The sequence below is a fragment of the Dunckerocampus dactyliophorus genome, chromosome 11 (genome assembly GCF_027744805.1).
Source record: "Dunckerocampus dactyliophorus isolate RoL2022-P2 chromosome 11, RoL_Ddac_1.1, whole genome shotgun sequence".
In the NCBI taxonomy this organism is placed as follows: Eukaryota; Metazoa; Chordata; class Actinopteri; order Syngnathiformes; family Syngnathidae; genus Dunckerocampus; species Dunckerocampus dactyliophorus.
Window position 1 is genome coordinate 22,613,270 of NC_072829.1, and position 22,471 is coordinate 22,635,740.

Here is a 22,471-nt window from a genome sequence, read left to right on the forward strand (position 1 = left end):
TATGTACTATATTGATTTAAATGCATATATATAATCCAGAGAATAAGTGTAAACATAAACGTTTAGGCTTCGACATCTTATGGGCAGAAATGCCTGAATATACAAGTATAGTAATACTGTATACTGTATATATATATACGTATATATATATATATATATATATATATATATATAGCTGTAGTTTATACTCCAGTCAACAGGTGGCGGTAGTAAAAGCGCAATAAAGGTTTTATAGATAAACGAGGCTCGTGGCGCTAGGGTTGTCACGTGACTTATACTAGCGACGGGAGGGGGGACAAACATGGCTGACGAGTTAGGGGAGGTAAACACAACTGCAGGTGATGGCGAAGCAAAACAAGAGCAAGAAGCGTCCAAACTTTTAAACACGGAAACTGACGGCAATGCCCGCGACAACAACAGTTTCTACCATGCTGACAGGCCGGCGGCGGAGAGCAGCTGGTCGGCTCCTCTTCTGTCTCTGGCTCGCAAGGCCACGGATACACTCAGCAGCGGAGTGAGCTACGCTTCTGCCCGGAGGAACTCCGTGCATGGGTCCGCTGCGAGCCCCACGACGGAAAAAGAGTCCGAAAGAGAGTTAAACAGCACAGGAAAGAAGCTTCCAGGTAGGCGGTGTAGAATACTGTACCCCTAAGATAACTTCATGCTTCCGTTTGGACTTGTAGTAAGATGTCAGCTGTTCAACACGTGACTTGTAGGGGTAGATCTAAATTTCACGGCATTTGGATCATGTGGCTTTCTTCTGACTCGTTGCTTTATATTGTTTTATATTGTTCCGTGTAGATAAAAGCTGACTGCGATGTTTGCAATCCTTCTGCTTTCCTTTAAAACAGTGGTTCCTTCTAAAGAACCCATGGCAATAGAAAGAACCAATCTTCTCAGCATGTTGAAGTTAAGCATCAAGGTTTTAATCCAGTCCTCACTGAATCTGGGTCGGACTCTGGACTCTGAGTACCCACCTTTGCAGCAGTTCTTCTTGGTCCTGGAGCATTGCCTCAAACATGGCCTAAAAGGTGACCGCTTGCATTAACACACTGCAACAGCACAAGTATGGGGGTCAAAATAACAGGTCTTTCTTTACCATTCCAGCCAAGAAATCCTTCATTGGTCAGAACAAGTCCATTTGGGGGCCTTTGGAGCTGACTGAGAAGTTGTGTCCAGAATCTGCCAACATAGCCACAAGCGCCAGAGACCTGCCTGGAATCAAGTATGCTTTGGCCAACAATTTCACTGGAAAATCTGCAATGAATAACTTTTAGAGCACAAAACATCAGGCATCTCTGTGTGGAGTTTGCGTGTTCTCCCGTGCGTGCGTAGGTTTTCTCCGGTTACTCCGGTTTCCTCCCACATTCTAAAAAAATGCATGTTAGGTTAATTAGCGACTCTAGATTGTCCATAGGTATGAATGTGAGTGTGAATGGTTGTTTGTCTATATGTGCCCTGCGATTGGCTGGCGACCAGTCCAGGGTGTACCCCGTCTCTCTCGCCTGAAGTCAGCTGGGATAGGCTCCAGCATACCCGTGACCCTAGTGAGGATAAGAGGCATAGAAGATGGATGGATGGGAAAAAACAGCAGAAATATGAGAAAAGGGGCCAAAAGGTGCAATGTAATGAAGAAAAGTTGAAAGGTTCATACAAATAATAATGCGCTTTGTCCTTTGATTCTTCATTATGCGGCCCTCTGTGGAAAAAGTTTAGAATCCCTGTTTTAAAGGAAGAAAAGCCTTTTATTTAAGGCCCATGTGGGAAAATTCTAATTCCACACTGTGGACATGCACACACATGCACCAACAGGGACGTTGTTATTATTGACAGAAACACTTTCATTATTTTTTCTCTCCATAGGACTGGTTTGGGCAGAGGGAGAGCGTGGCTGCATTTAGCACTCATGCAAAAGACAATGGCAGACTATGTGAAAGCCTTGCTGGACCGCAAAGATCTCCTGAGGTTAGTAACACTGTTTGACAAGTTACATTTGGACTTATCTTCTTCTAAATCACAGCCATATTTATGTCATTCCAGTGAGTTTTATGACTATGGAGCTCTGATGATGGAGGAGGAAGGAGCAGTGATGGGGGGGCTGCTCGTGGGCCTTAATGTGATTGACGCAAACCTCTGTATTAAAGGCGAGGACTTGGATTCTCAGGTGAGTGACTCTAATCTCCATTTATAGAATTCATTACTTAAGACGGTAGTTTTATCTCTATTTTTTGTAGGTGGGAGTCATTGACTTCTCCCTCTACCTGAAAGATTCTACCAAGCCCGAGACTCCAAAGAAGTGAGTACTTGCCTCTAACAAATCCAAATACAACGGAACCTCTCAGGTTGAACACAGTCCGTCACGTGATGCAGTTTGTTTCAATTTGCAATGAATATTTCTCATAGGAAATAGTTGAAAATGGAAATAATCTGTAATTTGTCAATAATTTTGTCTTTTCAGCGATGCCAAGATGACTGCCATCTTAGACCAGAAGCATTACATCGAGGAGTTAAATCGCCACCTCAGTGGCACCGTTACTGACCTGCAGGCAAAGATGGACTCTCTGGAGAAGACCAACAGCAAACTTATAGAGGAGGTCAGAAGTTGAATGAGTTGTTTTTAGAACATAGAGGAAAAAAGTACTAGGTGAGTAAAGTAAGGAGCTACATTGGACAACATGTGTCTGGGGGCATTTTTGTCCATTTTTCCAGAAGAACAAATATGAGGGTCCGAGGTTTCTCTGTTTGGATATCACCATCTTTGTTCTAGTTCATCCCAAAGTGGTTTAATGGGGTGGAGGTCAGGGCTCCCTATTTCTTCCACAAAACACTCATCCAAGCATGCCTTTATGGATGTTGCTTTGCGCACTGGAAGAGAAAAGAGCCTCCCGCACACTGTTGGAAACCCACATTTATCAAATTCAAAATGTCAAATTAAGATTCAGGAGGAAATACAGGCTTCAGTCCAACCCTGACTGATTCATTGTTGACTAAGATGTGTCCTAATGTTTCTATAGCGTTATCCATGTAATGTACTTTCAGCCGTGTTGACCATGGTGACGTTGCGAACAATACATTTCTGTATTGTCTCGTTTAGCTAACGGCGGCGACTGACAGAATCAACTCTCTGCGAGAAGAACAGGAACAGCTGAGAATGAACAACGAGTCGATCTTACTGTCCAACCAGAAAAAGGAAGAGGTCAGAATGCGAATGTATCAATGATCTACAGTGACACTTCTCCCAATGGGACAAATGCCATTAGATACTGTACGCCATTGATTCTTTGCAGTAGCATTGAGCTGATTACCATGAATTGCGCAGTTACTCATTACTGGATGTGAGGAGTTGCTGCTGTTAGTCCACTTTTCAGCATCCTTACTACATAATAACATTCTGTACTAAATACACTGTCTCTGGTCATTTTGCTTTTCCAGGCTGCTCTTCAAGACAGCCAGGCTGAGCTGGAAACATACAGACAAACCCGGCAAGGCCTGGATGAGATGTATAATGTTGTGTGGAAGCAGTACAAGGAAGAAAAACGCATTCACCAGGTCAGGGGAAACATTGCCTGTGTTGAAAGCTATTTTCTGATGACCCAAATACGGATTAGCAAATCTCCAATAACTGAAATAAGTGCTGAGTTGAGTGGCATCGTTGTATGTGCCTGCACCTTAATTGCACACCAACATCCAGTTTTGACAGTAAAACAGTACATTCATGTCTGTTTAATTGTCATTCTCTTGGTGGTCAGTAAAACATTATTATGCTTTGTGAATGACTGTAACGTACTTAAATAGAAAAACACCACACACCTTTAATATTAGGAGTTGGCGCGTGAGCTGGAGCTGCAATTGGGGCTGAAGCAGGAGATGGAGGTGGCCATGAAGCTGCTGGAGAAGGACTCGCATGAGAAACAGGACTCACTGGTGGCCTTGCGACTCCAACTAGACCAAGTCAAGACTCTCAACCTTCAGATGTTCCACAAAGCACAGGTAAAAAAAAAAAAAAAAATTCAAACTCTTTTCTTTCCTTATGTGGATTGAAGAGACTCGACACATAATCGTGTGTCCCTGCAGGACTTCGAACGAGAGGCGGCAAAGAAACAGACCGAGACGGAACAGCTGGAGCAGAAGATGACTGACATGGAGAAAGCCATGACGGAACTAGCCCGGAGGTACTTGTCAGGATGCATTCATACAGTGACTCCCAACCATCGTTCTGAGGCACAACCTAGGGATATTGGATGCCACGGGAAATGATCCCATTTCAGTTATTTTGTCCCAAAAATGCTTATATCGTTACCACAAATAATGTTTGTGTTCAAATAAACAGGCCCACACGTCACAGTAAGTAAATATGTGAGTTATTTATGCACCTTGGGAAACACAGCATTAAAGCACAGTGAAAATGACATATATGATGATAAATTGGCACCTTTTTTAGGCTTCACAACTCTGAGCAGGACCGTAAAAAGAACGACCAGTTGAATAAAGACCTGAAGGTGGAGCTGGAAGGAAAAGTGAACGCTCTTCAGAAGCAGCTGAGTGACCTGGACGCTTTAAGGTAAAAATACTTAACTACCTATAATCTTCAATTTCATTGGCTTTCTTAGTCAATATTGTTTTATTTTCTTCAAGTAAGATCTTTTGCTTTTAATCATCTTCACCAATGTCACGGTGGTGAGATGCTCTTACAGTCGTAGTGGTATTGCCTTCTGCTTGTGGCCAGGCTGGGCTTGGAGACGGAGCTTTTGGTTGAGAGGGAGCAGAGACAAGGCCTACAAAAAGCTCTCCAGAGGGAGCAGGACAACAGCACCGAGCTTCGCACGCAGCTGCAACAACTAGAAGGCCTGCATATGGTCAGTGACTGACACACACACACATACACACGCCATTTAGGCTCCGTTAACGCAGACCGTTTGACTATTAATGTGCTTCAGAAACGTAACTTTTTTTTGTACTCCTATTTGCTTGTTGGTGTATTATTTATTTTCTTTCTTTTCATTCCTTCATCACTTTTTAAATCAAGGGTGTCCAAAGTATTCTAAAAATATAATTTAAGAAGAAAATAAAAAAAAAACAAGAGCAAGAATAGAAAAATCTGCAGTAATTTTACAAGAAAAAAGTCATTTAAAAGAAAAAAGTTTTAATCTAACAAGAAAAAGTCATAGTTTTACAAGAACAATATTGTGATATGATGAGGAAGCGTAACGTCACTTTAGTAGCAAAAAGTTGAAGTATTTCAAGAAAAAAAGACACACTGAGAAACAAACAAAATAAGAAATAAAGTTGTCATTTTTGGGCAATTGGGTTGTGGAAAAAGTTTTAATGTTACGAGAATAAAGTCCAAATATTATCGGAATAAAGTCATAGTTATGAGAAGAAAATGTACAAGAAGAAACTTGAAATAGTTGGAAATTTAAAAAAAAGAAATGGAAAAAAACTGCTGTAATTTTCCCAACATAAAGTCACAATATTAAGAGAAAAAAGCTGTATTCGAACGTCTTTTTTTTTTTTTTAAGTAATTGGGGAATATCAGAATAAAGTCAAACTATTACGAAAAGAAAATTTGTGAAAAATTTTGAAAAGCAACCGCAAAAATGGGGAGTGCGAAAAACAAAAAATGAAGTTTATAGAAATAATACACCTCGTCACCTACAGTATATCCACGCAGCTGAGATGCAGTTTTTTTTTCTTGAAATACATATATAATTTCTTAACAAATGAACATGTGTTGCTTCACAAAATATCAAAGCGGCCCTTGCATCCTTTTACTTACAATTACTTTTTCCTTCCTATAGTGAGAGTAGAAAAGTCCACACAGTATGTTCCAGAAAGTCAGCAGTAGGAGTAGTGGAGGCTCCAACCACGACTGCTCTATGTTCTTGTTGGAGTATATTCAGTAGAATTTCAAAAGCATCACAGAAGAAGTTGAGCATGTCTACCATTGTCAAGCCTCTTGGTGATGAACAGGCAGCTGTGACGTTTGTGGTGTTGCAGGAGTTGCAGGATCTGAAGCATGAGAAGCAGCACCTGCAGCAGATGTGTGAGCAGCAGGAGCAGGCTTTGCAGGAGATGGGACTGCATCTCAGCCAGTCAGTGCTTATGCAACATGCACAATTTGATTATTGCATGTCAGTGACATGTTTTGTCGTTATGTTGCCCCACCCCCACCCCCACCCACCACCACCAAAGGTCTAAACTCAAGATGGAGGACTTTAAGGAGGTTAACAAAGCTCTAAAGGTATAAATGGGGAACCCGAGGTTGTTTAATATTTGTGTTGTAATGTATCAATCTATGCAGGGTCATGCCTGGTTAAAAGATGACGAGGCCACGCAATGCAAGCAATGTCAGAAGGAGTTCTCCATCGCACGAAGAAAGGTAGGCTCCTTTTGCTATTCATTCACACTGAAGCAAAATCATTCCAGTTTGTTGTCTAACAGGGTCACGGTCACTTTTTGTTTTCAGCACCACTGCAGGAACTGTGGGGATATTTACTGCAACACTTGTTCCAGTAACGAGCTGGCCTTACCCTCGTATCCTCGGCCAGTGCGGGTTTGTGACATGTGTCACGCTCTCTTGCTGCAGAGGAGTTCGTCCACAGGTTCCTGACACTACTGCAAGCATTTGTGTCTCACGCTGCAGTCACTACGTCGTTTAGCCACGTTTGTTTCAGAATGACATCCGCTGTTGGGAAAATGTGTTGCATCTGAACTGTTACCTGAAATTCAGGAACACACAGGTGGTCCTTTGGTTACAAACAACTTCTGTTCCTACGGCGCATGGTCAGTTGAATTTTAGTGTAAGTGGGAGCTCATACCTAAATGACCATTTTAAGTCAGTCACACTGTACACAACACATTAGACATAAAATACCGTAATAAAAACACTGCAAGAGTCTCCTTACATTTATTCTGTTTATAATCTCAGCCAGCGCATCAGGAAACTCACGTGCTGCTTTATCATCCCTACCAATATCTTTACCTTGAAGCTTAAGGTTATGCAAATTAGCACCAACCTTAAACTGCATAAACCACTCCTTACTGGCCATAAACACTTCACCCGCTTTATACCTTTCCAAGGTTTCAAACCATATTTTAGCCATCTCCTGAATCAACATAAGGCTAACGGGCATACATTTTTGATTCTGGCAACCTTTTCATCTCAGTAAGACCACTACGTTGATAACTTATTACTGTCGCTTTCATCTGAGCAAATCCTTTAACATGTTCAATGGTGTTTGCGACAATCATGCATTTGAGACTATAAGTGCAGCCAATATTGATGGACATTTCTACTGAGCTTTTTATGTTTTCACTTTCATGGTGGCTTTCTTTTCCTTTGGAGCACTGCCACCAGAACATCCTCCCTTATGGCCAAAAACTTGTCATCCCTCCAAAGCGTAGCTGCACGAGACATACTTCAACTAGTTCTTAAGCGTTTGTAACCATGGAGCGTCATAAAAGGACCACCTGTATGTATTGTATATGGGAAGCAGGCCTATTTGAGAATTCTTATTGTGGTTGGGATTGGATGGATTAGTTGTGCGAGATTTTCAAAGTAGTGAGGAATGAATTGACTGATTTTAATGTCAGCTTTTCTAATATTCTAATGTTAAAAGTTCCACCAAGATTGTATTGTGTACTTTTGATATTCACATTGTAGTGCATCAACACTGCATTTGCTGACAGTTGACAAATATCTGTCCTGTGTCTCTGCAAACTGTAAATGATTGTAGAATGATAAATGTATATTTTAGAATGTATTAACACACGTGGTGGATTGTGTACACTCAAAGCTGTTTTCTATAATTGTCTGGGGAATTACACACATTTTTTAAAACTTGATATTTAATGAATGATTAAAATTTGCAATGTTTCCATGACATAGTCCAACTAGTTTATTCACTTTGCTCACAGAAAATACAAATGACATTAGAAGCAGAAGAACCTTCATGACAGCAGATTGCAGACTGAGTTGCTCCTGGGAGGATTTCCAAGATAAAAGTACCCTGTCAGCAGTCACACCTTAAAATATGCTGTATGTCAAGACTGGATTCAGATTTACATTGTACAACTAAATTAAAGGATTAGATGTAAAATAATGTCTAAAATGCCCATATTGTTCATGCACTCCGACATAGAAAAGAAAAGTTTTAACACTACCAAGACAAGACAGGTTGCCTTTGGGGAACAACTGGGGGTATTTTAACAATCCAGGTTCAAAAATGGAGTGAACTTGGGTTCTGTGAACTCACAAATCAAAGGAAGTGGGATGTGAGCAACTCCTCTTGGACATACTTAAAAAAAAACAACAAAAAAAAAAACGTACAAACCACCCCTCGCTTTGTTCAAAACCTCACCTTGACCTTTCCCCATGTTTACCGCTGAGACATTTCCAGTCCTTGCAGCAAAATGCCGAGTTAAAACAAATGATCACAAAAAAGGTACGCTTACAAAACAAAAACTACATTCCCCAGCCCCCGCCGAGTCCATTCATAGAGCTTCTGCTACCACCGCCTCCTCCACTGCCATAGTAACTGCTTCCCATTCCGCCCTGGTTACCTAACAAAAGAGACAAAATACATACTATAGGACCACAGATTCATTTCAGTTGCGTTTACAGTAAATGCATCATCGTAACAGAGCAAACACTCACTGTAGTCACTGTAGCCACCCATGTTTCCTTGGCTGCTGTACCCACCCGAATAGCCTGAGCTCAGTTGGCCGCCACTGTAAGACGACTGGCTCCCTGTGATGAAGACATTAATGAAAAAATGATCCACCATTACTTATTTAACAAACCATTCAAAAGCTTTTACATCGCCACTACTCACCCCCCATCATCTGGCTGCTGTAGCCACCATTACTGCCACCTGCTGTTGAGTTTAGGAACAGCTCCACGTAGCGGTGCTCTGAGGGGCAGAGAAAGAATAGCATGAAATGAAGCGTTGGCATGCACTGACTTCTGAAAGGTTACACAAGACACTTACGCATGTTGGCTTTGTCTTTGGACATGGCGGCCACTGCATCCTCGTGTGTAGCAAACTCCACATCTGCCTCCCCTGTCACCCTGCCATCAGGGCCAACCTCAATATGGACCCGCACTGGATTTAACGGGGAGAAGAACTGACAAAAGCAAAAGGGGGATTGAAAAAAAAATCAACATAAATTTTCTCAAATGGACATTAGCCCCAATTCAAGCATGAAACACAGTCTTACAATATAGATGTCTGACTCGGTGGCTCTGTATGGCAGGCCTCTCATATGGACACAGTGGCCTGTTGTGCTCTGGAAGGACGAGCCGCCGTCATTGTACCGACCATCCGACACGCCTGTATATACAACATTGAGATTAACATGTCTCATGAGAAATCATTTCTGATCCAAGTACCACTTGTGTGCCTTGACATGAATGGGGAGAATGCTGCAACAATTTATCACCAAATCTGATTTCAGATCTTCGTCCGCTCGACACACCTCCTCCGTAGCCTCCGCGGCGCATTCGGTCATAGGATCCGCCCCGGCCCATCATGTTGTAGCCGCCGCGCCCACCAGAGGGCCGGTCATAGGGGCCTGGCCTCTGCATGCCCATGGGCTTGCGCTGGGGCTCATAATGGGTTCGCACCTCAGCGCGGCTACTCTTGAAGATCTCAATGTACCTATGTGCATGGAAATAGCATAGTGAGGGTTGCTTTAGGATCACATCATCTCTTATGACTGCGGGCTATGCAGAATCTGTCATGGTGTAGTCCGTCAAAGTTATGCTATGTTAATAGGTAAGGCTACAAGAACAAGTTTAACTGCAAAAAGGAAGCTCTCCAAATGGATAAGGGCCTTGCACTTTTCTTATGGTTACCTGGATTGATTTAGAGATCTGATTCAAAACAGGATGCCCTGTGTTGCTGCCATGAAAACCATTGTCCTGCTATTAGAGGGGCAGAGTGCTCCAGAAGCTCACTAAGCATTACCTGTGAAAGTGGGCTCCATGTCCTTGTGCACAGCTGGCCTCTGACGCACCACCAGGGATTATTCTTACCATTATCAACCTGGGCTGATGGCTTGTGCTTGACACACCATTTTGTCAAAATGTGTGAATGCGCTCAATTTCGAATGGTGCCGAAGCACTTAGTGTATATTCCCATTGGCAATGTGAATATGTTGCATAGTAGGATCTGACATGAATGTTAGTGTGTTTGTGGTGACAATTACAAAAATGGTTAGGTAAAGTGTCAGTGGGTTCATGTTGAGGGTGCACACCATAAGAAAAGCAATGTTTCCAGCCAACCAACCAACCATCCCCACCTGTGCCCTATTCTTTCCTTGTGTTTCTTTAGAGCCTTTTCAGCTATATCCTGTGAAGCAAACTGCACGAAGGCCTCCCCCGTACTCCTCCCCTGGATGTCCACCGGCAATGTTATCCCATTTGGCACGATTTCCAACCCTTCAACCCAAGGACAGATAACCCCAGCGGGGAACATATTAAATCACATGCCCAATCACAAAGAGAAATGTCTCTAAGAGAGAGAAAACTTATGGAACACTCTATATACACATCATCATCATCAAATACCAGTTGAGTTGGTAACCTGCAACTGGCACTTTTCAACATATTACATTGGATTTTGGGGGTTAAAAAGACATGAGGATAGAGAAATGGGTAGTATGAAGAAGGGCACTGTGCAGAACGTAAGGCTAGGATCAGTGTGTCTGTTGGGTGACATGAATTGAAATTACCGCTGACCCATTCTGTGCTACATCAACATTTCACATGAGGCTTATAGAAGGCAGAGGAAGGAAATGCAGGGTCGTGTGGCGAGAGTGTTTAGTCAGTGGTACTGAGTCTACTATTTAATTACAATTACGCAAAAACAACTTTGAAATGGAAGATCGCTGTTTAACCATTGTCCACAGCTGTATTAGCACAAACAAGTTGATGAATGTGGGATAGAGGGAAACGCTGGGGGTGTTGCTAAAGGGTCATCACATTAGGGATGTGCCGGTATGAAACTGCCACACTAAAATTAACAAGGGCAAAATTATTCTAAAGATGATGATAATAATAATAATAATAATAATAATAATAATAATAATAATAATAATAACAACTTCTAACAATATCTATAGTTCAGTTATCTTGTCTACATAGTTTCTAAATATACAGTAATCTTTCGTTTATCGCGGTTAATTTGTTCCAGACTCGACTATGATAAGTGAATTTTTGTGAAGTAGGAGTCCTTTATTAATGGAATATTTTCAGAGAGCACAGAAAACCTGTTTGCAACCTTCTACATACAATTCTCAACATTATTAGAGCCCTCTAGACATGAACTAACACCCATATAGTCAACTTTACACTCATATTAGCCCAATATAGTAGATATAAATCGGAGAAAATAAAGCATTTAAGACAAAATCGTGCTTGTGTGTGTCACAGTAAATATGTTCCCTAGGGGAGCTGAGTGGCAGGAAGAAAGAAAGTGACGTCTGGGTTTCAGAGTTGAGTTTTAGCTTGTCGTGGGTTACAGTTGCAACAGTAGCCCCTGTTATTATTATGATGATGTTATTATTACTGTGCCTGTTGTGACATAATTTCAATTTGCAACAAAAGCCTATTGTTCCAGCTATCAAGTGTGGTGCATGTCTCACCAAACAATTGCTGACACCTAGTGACCAATGTAGACTATTACATTCAAATTTGAATGTGCCTTCCTAATTCCTTGTATTTGCATTTTAGTTCCTTTTGCCATTTGTATGCTTAAAATGCTTACTTTAGGCAAAAAACACCCCAAAACAAAACATAAGATTTGCTTCAATAAGCATATTTTCTGATTAATGATAGGCCGGATTTATTAATTGTCTGTTTGGAAAAACTGAAATAAGAATGAGCCACAAAATTCAACCCGCAATGTGGCGAGGGATGACTAGTATAATAGTAATAGTTTTTTTCTTTGCTTTGCACATTATCTGTTATGAAAGAACCTGTACTATGCAAAAGGACTTGTTCTCTGTATACCAGCTGCAGTTTTGTAGTTCGACTAGCAGCCTCGTACTTTGCCCTATTGGTCTAAGTAATTGTCTTTTGTTATTGACGCAACACTAACAAAACAAAAGAGAAGTGCTGTGACAGTAATGAAAAAGGGGTTTACATACAGTAACAAAAAGTGGATACCGGCACATCTCGTGTGAAAAGCACATTCCTACCCTTGACCAGTTTTTCCTAGCTTCTTTTCTGGTGTCATTTCATTAATGAATAAAAGGAGATATAATTCATTACTGGAATTTTATGAATTGGTCAGTCTGAGAGAAGAGAAGCAAGACAAGAAATACAGGGGAAAGAGGAGCATAAATATTACAGTCACAGATGAAGAAAACTTTATACCTGAGAAAAACTGGACAATCTCCTCCTTGCTGCAGCCAAAGGGGAGACCTCGCAGCCGCACAAGCCCATCTCCCGCCGTCTCTGGACAGTTTGGACCAGTGTGCTTCATGACCCAATCCATCTCCACATTGTTGGATTTAAACACTAAACCACAACAGACAAAAATATGTTAACACAAAGAAGTGCTTATATTTCTAAAAATGGCAGGAGCGACACTCAGGCTTAAATGGCTTATTTACTGTTATTATGTCTACTATATTGGGTAATATGAGTGTAGAGGTCACTATAGGGGTGTTAGTTCATGTCTAGTGGGCTCTAATGTTATACAACGTATTTAGTAGATTGGAAACATGGTTTTTGTGCCACAACTATGAAAATATTCAATTTATAAAAGGAGGAGTCCTAGTTGGCAGAAATTCACTTATTACGGTCGGGCCTGTTTTAAATTAACCTCAATCAAGGAGGGATTACTGTACTCACGCTCTGTTGTTAAATCAGGTTAAATACATGAGATAATGCACACTTCTTATGACACAAGCCAAAAAGCTGTTTTCCATACACAAGTTTTCCAAAAGCTGTTTTTAATGACAAAAACCTATGTTGCTTTGGGGCGAGAGGCCAAAATATGAGTTTTTAACACATGCACCTTCTTGTGGACCTGGCCTTACCCTCCACATATCTGTGCCCCATAGTTTCTCTGTCCTTCTTCAAAGCTATCTTAAGGTCTTCTTCTGTTTCCAACTCGACAAACGCCTCTCCGCTGGGACGACCCTCTCGCGTGGAGGTGAAGTGGACGCCGCCGCTGTTACCCAGCATTTTGCAATCTGAAATCAAATCAATTTCATCCTTTCGGGTTGCAATTAGATTTTTATTTATACAAGTTTAATTCACCAAAAGATAACCCACCTGAGAAAAATCTCTGCACTTCATCCACTGAACAGGACCATGGGAGACCCCTGATTCGTACAACGTAGCCCTCATCAGCCATTGCTGGGTAGAAGCCTCAAAAACAGGACTTCCATTCAATTTTTTAATGTATGAGAATTCATAGTAAATGAAGAATGCAGAAACTGTTTATTCAATAAATAGTGTATATATCGTCACAAAGGACAACTCTTTCATTAGCAATTAATAACTAAGCATTACATGCATCGAACGCCCACAATACTTTGGTCACAATGGAGGGAAATACATCAAATTTAAAGTTGTATGTTTGAACTGGTATGCACGGACGTAGTTGGCGCCATCTTTACATTTTCTAACACGGCTAATATGGTGTACATGTGATGTTGGACTGTTAGTTTTCCTCTTGTGCGTGTAATAAGCACAGTGCTTATAGAGTATATAGACATGTAAAGAATACACATACTAAGCACTTTTTCAGCTTCACCCAATATAGCGACGAGCTTCTTCACAAAAGGTGGATTCTGAAATTTTGCAAATGGCCTTGGGTATATTACTAGCATTTTGCCAGATTACATTGCGACATAAATATCTGACGATAAAGGACTTACAACGGTTTACGTCCGTGCCTACTACCGCACCCTCGTTGAAGAACAAAAGAGGCCCTCGCACCCTGCGCCATATTAGCCTACGTAGTTAGCTTCCAGGCTAACGTTGAGAATTAATAGTAGAAATACAGTTTATTTACCCACTGATGCTCACATTAGGTCGTACACGCTAAAAATGCGTTTACTAAAGTATAATCATAAATAAGTACATTCCTTAGCTTACCTTGTTAATTCGTGCAAGTAGAACACGCCGGTAGCGTACGCGAAGGCCTGTGTGATGTAGTCTAAAACGCACTCAGGGTTGCCAGACGTCTTAACTACCTCCCCCCCTTTCAAGACGAACAAGAACCACACATTCTCCTGAGACTCTAACACTGCTGCGCTAGATGCTGTGCAACAATGAAATAATTCATGATCCACATCGTTATAGTTTTCTGTTTGAATTATACTAGTAAAAATCTGAAAGAATAGCCAATCAAGACTAAACATGCTAATCATTATAATAAAACGTGGTTTTAGAGCCAATCTGGCAATCCTGGTAAAGCGCCCTAGTCTGGGTCCACGCCCAAAAAGAATGACGTAGTCGTCCCAGGCCCAGAATGGCGGGGTAACAACTCCTCCTTACACTCTTATCTGATCCAAAGCCTGTTTCACTTGTAATTCCTCTTAATTCTTTTTAATATTTGAGTATACTTCCATTACTTCCTCACAAGAACACCTACAGTGCATACTGTGATGCAACAGTATTTATCCACCATGTTTTGTGACAGTGTGGAAACCAGTCTGTTAGCCGACGATAGCTGGATTTCCTCTTCTAAGTATGTTTAATTGCATTTAGATACAAGCATTTCGCTTCAAGCATGCACTTAAGGTGAAGTAACGGGCACTGCAAAAGTAGACAACTTGATGTGTGTCTTTTGGCAAGGCATGTTAGGCAGTCCTAAATTAGAAAAGGTACCTTTACCTGCTTGTTGTACTGGTGTCACATTTGTTGTGTTCACATGCCTTTTGAACTTGTTGGGCATTGTTTTTTTTTAACTAGCTAGTATAATTACTAGTGAATTATTAGTGTAAATCCATGCATTTTAGCCAGGCATGTCAGAATCAGAATCAGAATCAGCTTTAGCTTAGACAGCACAGGAATTTGTCTCTGGTTAAATTAGCCCTCAATGCACATGTTACACAAACCCTTAGAAGAAAAATTAATAATTTAAAAAGTAAGACTATGTGAGAACAGGATCATGTCTGGTTGTATTTTAGGTAACATCTGAATGATGGAGGTTTTCCTTTTATTTTACCACACTGTTTACATGCTTAAGCTTGACCTTGGTAATGGTTTATTTGTTTCAAACATGTTTAACAAAGTTACACTGAGGAACAACACATGTTGACAATTTCACATTTCAGCATGTCTGAAAAGGACATTCTTCTCTCTCATTGATAGCTTAGTGATGAAAAAAGGGGATAAAAATAAAGATGAAAAGAAAAAATCATAAAAAATGACTAAAACAAATTACAAATACAAATAAAATCAAGAAATAACTATAAAAAGATGCATTCAAAATGGCATTCTCCATATATTTGCAGTTTGTAAACTGCCAGTAGTTTGCATGTAACCAACAAAACATTTTACATATTGAAAGTAAATAAATAATAAACTCCAATGGAGTTACTAATGAATCATTCTGAGTGCAACTGTTAAAAATGAGATGAAACATGATTTTAAAAAATAACAGTCATGAATTGTGGCACATGTTCTCTTGTAACAGTATACACGATTATACTGTTAATCTATGGATCCTTTTGACTAACCACTAAAAAAATAGAAACTGAATTTGTCATCAGTCTCTCTTTGTATCTACCTATATGAGTTGTTCCAATATTTGAGAGGTGCATCTATAATAACAAATGATTATAATCCATTTAGTTTATACTGTGAACATTTAAAAAAGATTGGGCATTTTACATTGCTGTTCTTCCAGGACAACTCACCACTAAAATGAAATATATACTTAGAAAAACATTAAAGTTGCACATACAGTATGAGCATTTCTGTGCTTAGACATTTCAATTGTATTGCTTTCAAAATCGGACGACCTTAACAAGTAGAATGCAGAGAGGCACAGGTAAAGCTTGATTGCTGTCTCGAGCATGTATGTGACGTCCCAATGAGAGTTGACATGAACTGGTAAAGCTAGCTACCAGTTAAGTTGGCCTACCATGTCATGTCTTGACGTTCGTTATACAGCCTCGTGATATTGGTAAACCTAACATGACGTTATGGTCTCCAGTTTGACAAGCATCGGCTGCGGCGAATCGGAAACAGACATATTTCCGAGTAAACCAATGGAATTGCGAGGATTGTCACCAGAGGCGGTCTTTCTCAGAAACCCTGCGTATCGGGTTAGGTTGTTAGAAAGTTAATGGCTGGGGGAAAGAGAACCTCCTCAACCGTAGCTTCGGGAGAGTTTCTGGATTCCCTGAAGTAAAACAACGCAAATAGCCTGAAAGAAAGAGCCTGGACGGACGTTGAAGTCAACAACTAGCTCGTTTACCCACGTATCGTGAAAATAAGTATGCAGGATGCAGTAGCCGGGACGGCAATGCTGACGGACGGCTTCGAGGACGAGATTGACTCGGTGACTCCTCGCTCCCCAGTGGCAGGGATGGGGGTAGGAGCGACACCGGGAGGAGTCGGGCTAGGGGGCATTGGGATTGGTGTGGGCGGAAAGAAAGTACGCTTGTACGGTGAACCTGGCGGGCCTTCCGCAGAAAGACTGGATTTCAAACTAGCGGCCGCGGCCGTCCTCTCATCGGGTCCGGGATCCGGCAGCGACGAAGACGAGGTTTCAGAGGTAGCTAAGCTAGTTAGCTAAGCCTTGCTAGGACGCAAGGCTACATTCCTCCTGCTGCTCGAGCTGGCTAGCTAACGTTAGCTCGCAGCTGGTAGCCACCTCCTTCCAGGCCGCTGAAATTACGTAAAATAAACGCTGGCCCTTTATTACATTACACATTAGCGCACATGAAATGCTTAGAAAATGTCATATAGAGACAATATTGGTACAGTGATGGACAGTTGTTTACACAAACCGGCTGAAATGTTTTATTATGCAGCTCAGGCTTTAACCGGGGCCTAGTTGGGGTGGAAGCAACGACGGCCTCGTTCGATGCTGTCGTCTCTTAACACCTATCACAAGTTTGTTCGTCCCATCGCTTTCCAGCTTCAAATGGAAGACGTCTGCGAACCCACCGACGAACTCTGACAGTGGCTCAGTAGTTACATTGCGATTACGATGGTTTTCCATGTCATGTAAATTAGCCCCGCTCGTCCCACGGCTAACTTTGCGAGGGACAATCTGAATTGTGTTTTTAATTGCGGAACAAGTCGAATTTTCGACAGCTGCTGTTGTCTTGTAAGCATATCTCTCACCAGCCTTCAATGTCACTTCAGTACCACCATTCTGTCAGCTTGATTTTTGGAAAACATAATTTTGATCATGGAGAGTTGGTGTCGATAGGTGTTCAACTTCCCATGTGCTGGCAGTCACAGCGGCACAGGTGTGATTGTATTTCCCCATCTCCTGTGAACACACCAGAGTCCACATTTCCACTGCGTGGATTTGATTCCTGTGGAAAAAAACAGAATAACGCATTATACCCAAATGACTGACTTATTGCCATGACGCAAACAATTTTAATTTAGTTTGCTTTTACGTCTTTAACACTTACTCGTTTTGCCATATGATATGCCAGTGCCAGGCACAGGAATTGAGCTAGATGGTAAATATTTGATTTACACAAACCTATCTAACGTTTCAGTTGGATAACATTTCATAATGACAGTCATCTTGAACGTGATGTGCCCTTTATTGACTGGAACACAGCCAGCATGAGCTATGGGATGTGTGGCTACTGCAGCAAATCACTATTCTGTCTTTATTGTTTCAAACTTGTAGTGGACGACAGCGATGTATGACCATGACAGCGAGTCAGTTGTCAGCTGATGCCAATATTATCGTAGCCTGTCAGTTTTTTTGTTTTTATTAAGTAGCAGAACAATAATTTTGTCAAGTGTGATAACAAATGCATTGGCCATTTTATTTAATGAAACACGAATAAGTGGCCTGAGTTGAAGAAATTGAAGATAGGTAATTAATCCTGCAAGGGAAATGAAGGATGACAGTTGCATTTTAGCTCTGTCTGACAATTACTAAATCTGAGAGGGGGGGTTAGTTGTGGTGTTTTACTGCAGTTGAGATTTCACTGCTGTGGGCAGTAGCTAAAATCTGAGCCCCGGGATTAAACAGATGCCATTCCAGGCCTTTCCAGCTCTGTGGATACCAACACTCTGGGAACTGTAGTTCAATAGCAGTGAAGACTGATGTCCATTGTTGATTATAAAAGCATTGTGCTCCCTGGTCCTGTGGTAGAATTCCTCCACGTTGCTGAATGATAACTTTTACACTCACAAAGTGCTTTTATTATTAGGTCACCTTCTATGGCCGTATGTATGGAATTTTGGATAACTAATTAGCTTCAAATCTGTCAGTTGTTTAGCGGAATAGACTGAAATCACTGGCAACCAGCTGTATTTTTTGGGTTTGTATTTAAAATTACTTTGGCGACACACATCAGTAAGCACAGAGGCAAATAGCCCCTATAGATGAAAACCAAAACAATGTCCACTATTATACGTTTAACCTGAGGTGGTTGAAATGTTTCTTCGGTAAATACATCATAACTGTCACAATAATTTGACCTACTTGTCAGACTATATAGCACCAAAAGTAAATAAATGAGTACTTACCACATCTTAGAAATTACTTTGAAGGCCAGTTTGTGTCATCATTAAAAGCAATCATACATACTGTACTTTAAAAGTAGTGCACCAGATGTAATAGTTAATTATTGTCATCTATGATTTGCTGTAAACATTTTCTGTGTTTCTTATAACATGTGGAAGCACACAAGGTGAGACATGACATGCAACCGTGAATATACCTGGTGTAGATTATATGGTTTAACTATTAATTACAGTTTCTTCGGACCTAACTTGTTGAGGTTGAATAAATGTGAAATGACTAATCCACAATAGCCAACAGGCCATGTTATGGCGTCGTGTCAAAAGTTACTGTACTGTTAATGGCTGAATCACTCCATGTGTACAAGGGTTGTCATTTTTGGCTATAGTTCTTCCACTCTCTTGTCCTTGTGCCCGCTTTCCCCGATGAAAGATACCGTAAACAAACAAGGGCAGAAGGCCTGCTGTTTTTATAGTTATCTTAGTTGCGTAATGTCGCATTCGTCTGCATACAATGGGTCACATGTGCACCATTATACTTAGATTTTCACACTCATTTTCTTGAAGCTTCCTGTAAGATGCAAGATCATTCACAAGAAAACAATTTGACCTTCTTGTGCCCTCCTCTTGGTCTGTTTCCTAGGTGGAGTCCTTCATTTTGGATCAGGAGGATCTGGATAACCCCATCATGAAGACAGCATCAGAGTTGCTTTTGTCTAGTGCAACAGACGGAGTTGATTTGAGGACTGTTGATCCAGAGACGCAGGTCCGACTTGAAGCGCTGCTAGAAGCTGCAGGTATGATTGCATTGTTCTCATTTACATAACTTGATACGCTTTAAATTGTAGTTGACCCCCAGCCTGGTGATCCAAGCAAATGTACTCCAAAGGTGCCTTCATTTGTGCCCTTAATTACTTGAACTTTCTGTCAGTTTTTCCCTTTTTCCTATCTCATTTTCAATCCAAACAAACTGCCTTTGTCGAAAACCTCAGGCTTAAATTGCTTAAACAAAGAGTACCTGCTGGTTCTGCAAGTGTTATTTGAACACATCGTTTGAATATGATTTGGGAAAATTAGCTTGATTAATGTGAGCAATCTAGGTATAAGAAAGTCTATATAGAGTAATCCATTAGCCCTGGGTGTCCTGGCCTGATTTGGGCTTATGAACATTATGAGGCAGATTAACCCTGCAACACACTTGAGCCTCCACCGCATGCAGAGAGCCCATGTGAACAAATACTGACTAATCTTATCCTAGGCTTCTTTCTACTAGACTACGTGGTTCAAAAGGGGTTGCAACCTAAATGATCGTCAAATTATGCCTGGTACAGCTGTTTAAAATGTTATGAAAGAGATTTCTCCATCATATCATTACAGAAGGTTGAATCTGTGCTTAAACATTGTGGAAGAATAATTTGGAGTGTTTCTTATCACAACAAAATGGCCCCGTATGGTCCCTTACAAGACCATTACACAGGAAGTATTACAGTGTGGCCAAGAAACATTTCCATAATTATGTCCAATAGTTGTCTATTTTCCAGTCGTCCTGTCAGTGTGACACATATTTGGAAGGAATAAAGTGATGCATTTGACAAATTAGATACATTTCACAAGTCTATGAGCACTATTTAGCTAATAATACAGTGTTATGTCTGCTTTCATGTTATGGAGAGGGTTAGGCTGATTATCACACCATAATATCGGAGCAGTTTTAAAAAAGCAGTAGGATTACTCTGCTTTTAAAATTGGATTTGCTATCTATTATTTTCCCATACAGTTAAAATGTTTGAAAGAGTTCATGACACTCAACGTCTGTATCTCTCTTAGATGTATATCACATGTCACAATCGAATAGTTGTGATGCTTTTAGCAGTCTTTGGCTTGTGTGTACCAAAAATGTAACAACCGTTACTGTTCACTTTTGCTCTTTGTGCATCATTTGCCCATTTCGTGCCATCAGGTAGATTAGTTCACTTTGAGAAGGACACTGAGATGCTAAATGTAGGATTTAGCTTTAAAGGACTGCAAAATGGATAACGGCACGACAATCTGTCAAACAACGAATCTTTAAAACAAGAACAGATACTGGAAGCTAGTTTTTAACTTAAAAAAAAAATGTGACAGTAACCCCTTTTTTGCAGCGGTTAATTGGTTCTCGACCCCACCGTCATAATTATATTGTTGGATTTGGAGCGATGTGGCGAGGAATGACTGTCATACATAAAAATGTAGCCAACTATTATGTTAGTATTTATTATTTGACCTGGCTGAAAAGGGCCCTATGAAATCCGTAATTTTTTTCCCCAAATTCTGTTTCCCCCCCCCATTTCCTTTTTTTACGTTTCATTTATGTATTTTTATTTAGTTTTTTCTTTTTACACTTATTTTTTTCACCATAGATTGTGTGTTTAGTTTTGTTAGTGAATAAAATTTTACCAAGTATTTTTCAAACTTTTTATTGTTACAGAATCCTCAACTAACAATCGCATCCATGCTTGTGGTTAAAAAAGACGTAGTTTCAGATGCAATTACAATCGTTTTATTAATGTAAACAATTTTTTAAGACACTCTTATTTTATTACAACTATTACAGGATGCGTGCTGCTCTTACTTTGAAGGCTGGAAGTATTTTGTATGTTGAAAATGTGTTTTGACTCTTGCAGTCAGCGGGTATGGGCATCCTAAAACACAAACATTACCTAAAACACAACTTGGGCACACACAGCTGCACTAGCATGCTCCGCTAAAGTAATCTAACCCAGCTGGTTAATACTGGCCATTGCTGTACGTGAGGTCACGCTCGGTGAAGAGTGTTTTTGCGGACTTACATCAGTACAGGGCTTGTTCGTGTTTGTGAGGACATGCCGCTATCAATGAGCGGTCCACGGGGGAAATATTTACCCATACAAACGTTTCTTCTCTTCACGAATACAGCATTTAATTCACAATATGTCAATATCTACGAGCTTCCGCGTTTAACAGTAGATGCCGCTTTTATTGGCCAATTCCACAATTCTCTCAATGCCGAAATTATAGGGCCCTCGCTGAAGTATTTGAGGCAATTCTCACTTTTAGCTAAAGTAGATATTAGGAGTATCACAAGACACTCCGTTCACGAGACGATACATGAGATCGGGTCTATAAGGACGAGACGAGACTTGAACATGACTTTTAAGAAAAGTACAATGAAAAAAAAAGTTATATATGTCATTCGGCAAATTTAATTTCTACTGCGTTATACTCTTCTGCACTCTGTGTGTATGCTACTGGCTCTGCCAGTAGACAAAGAGTCTGTATCACTGACAAAAGGGATCACTCCGTTCATGCCGTTGTTCTATGGAACAAACGTGCCAAGGTCCTAAAGCTAATGCACACAATGAACCCTCCTCTTGCCTGTTTGGAGGCAAGTTCAGTTCATTTTCATTTATTATGTGATTAATTTATTTATTATCGTCCCAAGCCTAGTGCCCATGAGCCATTTTTTTTTCTGAACAAGAACTGAACATTTTAATCTTGCGACACCCCAGTGGTTTTTAGATTTTGATGAGCGGTGTTGTACGTACGAATGTTTCAACATGGCAGCCAGAGTACAAGGAAGCAAATTGTCAGTGACATCTAACAGATGGTGTATAGACTAAAAAGCTGTTTTTATTTTTCACATTTGCCATGGAATGAGCTGGAGGCAAAGTTGCTTCCACAAACAAACACCTAGCGGCTATTAAAAAAAAAAAAAAACAATCAACAGTCACAAAATCCCCTTTTTTCTGCCAATATTTTTCC

At 40.6% G+C, this 22,471-nt stretch overlaps 3 protein-coding genes across 10 annotated transcripts in view; 2 read left to right on the forward strand and 1 right to left on the reverse strand.

The window, feature by feature from the left end:
• The first annotated feature begins 292 nt into the window (after positions 1–292).
• rufy1 (RUN and FYVE domain containing 1) lies at positions 293–8,355 on the forward strand. Its single transcript, XM_054792244.1, has 17 exons — positions 293–623; positions 852–1,031; positions 1,108–1,225; positions 1,864–1,965; positions 2,041–2,164; positions 2,235–2,296; positions 2,459–2,594; positions 3,095–3,196; positions 3,433–3,549; positions 3,823–3,990; positions 4,075–4,172; positions 4,442–4,561; positions 4,727–4,856; positions 5,998–6,092; positions 6,193–6,241; positions 6,302–6,379; positions 6,467–8,355. The coding sequence occupies exons 1-17, from the start codon at positions 302–304 to the stop codon at positions 6,608–6,610; spliced, it is 2,145 nt and encodes a 714-aa protein (XP_054648219.1). The 5' UTR covers positions 293–301; the 3' UTR covers positions 6,611–8,355.
• Positions 7,875–14,232, reverse strand: hnrnph1 (heterogeneous nuclear ribonucleoprotein H1). 5 transcript variants are annotated; one of them, XM_054792247.1, is made up of 11 exons: positions 14,114–14,232; positions 13,286–13,394; positions 13,048–13,203; positions 12,380–12,523; positions 10,303–10,441; positions 9,442–9,659; positions 9,220–9,332; positions 8,991–9,126; positions 8,835–8,912; positions 8,657–8,749; positions 7,875–8,562 (listed from the first exon to the last, which is right to left on the reverse strand). In XM_054792247.1, the coding sequence occupies exons 2-11, from the start codon at positions 13,365–13,367 to the stop codon at positions 8,465–8,467; spliced, it is 1,257 nt and encodes a 418-aa protein (XP_054648222.1). In that variant the 5' UTR covers positions 13,368–13,394; positions 14,114–14,232; the 3' UTR covers positions 7,875–8,464. The 5 variants fall into 5 exon arrangements, with proteins under 5 accessions (XP_054648222.1, XP_054648224.1, XP_054648223.1 ...); XM_054792249.1 differs by having other exon boundaries at positions 7,875–8,566; positions 13,286–13,381; positions 14,114–14,228; XM_054792248.1 differs by having other exon boundaries at positions 9,478–9,659; positions 13,286–13,381; positions 14,114–14,227.
• Positions 14,233–16,293: 2,061 nt separating this feature from the next.
• The window catches only part of ankhd1 (ankyrin repeat and KH domain containing 1), a 28,304-nt gene continuing 22,126 nt past the window's right edge, over positions 16,294–22,471 (forward strand). For 2 of the 4 annotated variants that reach the window (XM_054792250.1, XM_054792251.1), the window contains exons 1-2: positions 16,294–16,745; positions 19,335–19,488. In XM_054792250.1, the coding sequence (XP_054648225.1) occupies positions 16,467–16,745; positions 19,335–19,488 (433 nt within the window). In that variant the 5' untranslated portion in view covers positions 16,294–16,466. The remainder of the gene's footprint in view (positions 16,746–19,334; positions 19,489–22,471) is intronic. The other 2 variants (XM_054792253.1, XM_054792254.1) reach the window with 2 other exon arrangements.

Excerpts from the sequence above, each read along its gene's own strand:
- rufy1 (XM_054792244.1), top strand. The coding sequence starts at position 302 with ATGGCTGACGAGTTAGGGGAGGTAAACACAACTGCAGGTGATGGCGAA. Across the intron at positions 1,032-1,107 it reads CCTCAAACATGGCCTAAAAG|CCAAGAAATCCTTCATTGGT; the intron begins GTGACCGCTTGC and ends TTACCATTCCAG. Across the intron at positions 2,595-3,094 it reads ACAGCAAACTTATAGAGGAG|CTAACGGCGGCGACTGACAG; the intron begins GTCAGAAGTTGA and ends TGTCTCGTTTAG.
- hnrnph1 (XM_054792247.1), bottom strand. The coding sequence starts at position 13,367 with ATGGCTGATGAGGGCTACGTTGTACGAATCAGGGGTCTCCCATGGTCC. Across the intron at positions 9,660-10,302 it reads AAGGAAAGAATAGGGCACAG|GTACATTGAGATCTTCAAGA; the intron begins GTGGGGATGGTT and ends CCATGCACATAG. Across the intron at positions 9,127-9,219 it reads CCGAGTCAGACATCTATATT|TTCTTCTCCCCGTTAAATCC; the intron begins GTAAGACTGTGT and ends TGCTTTTGTCAG.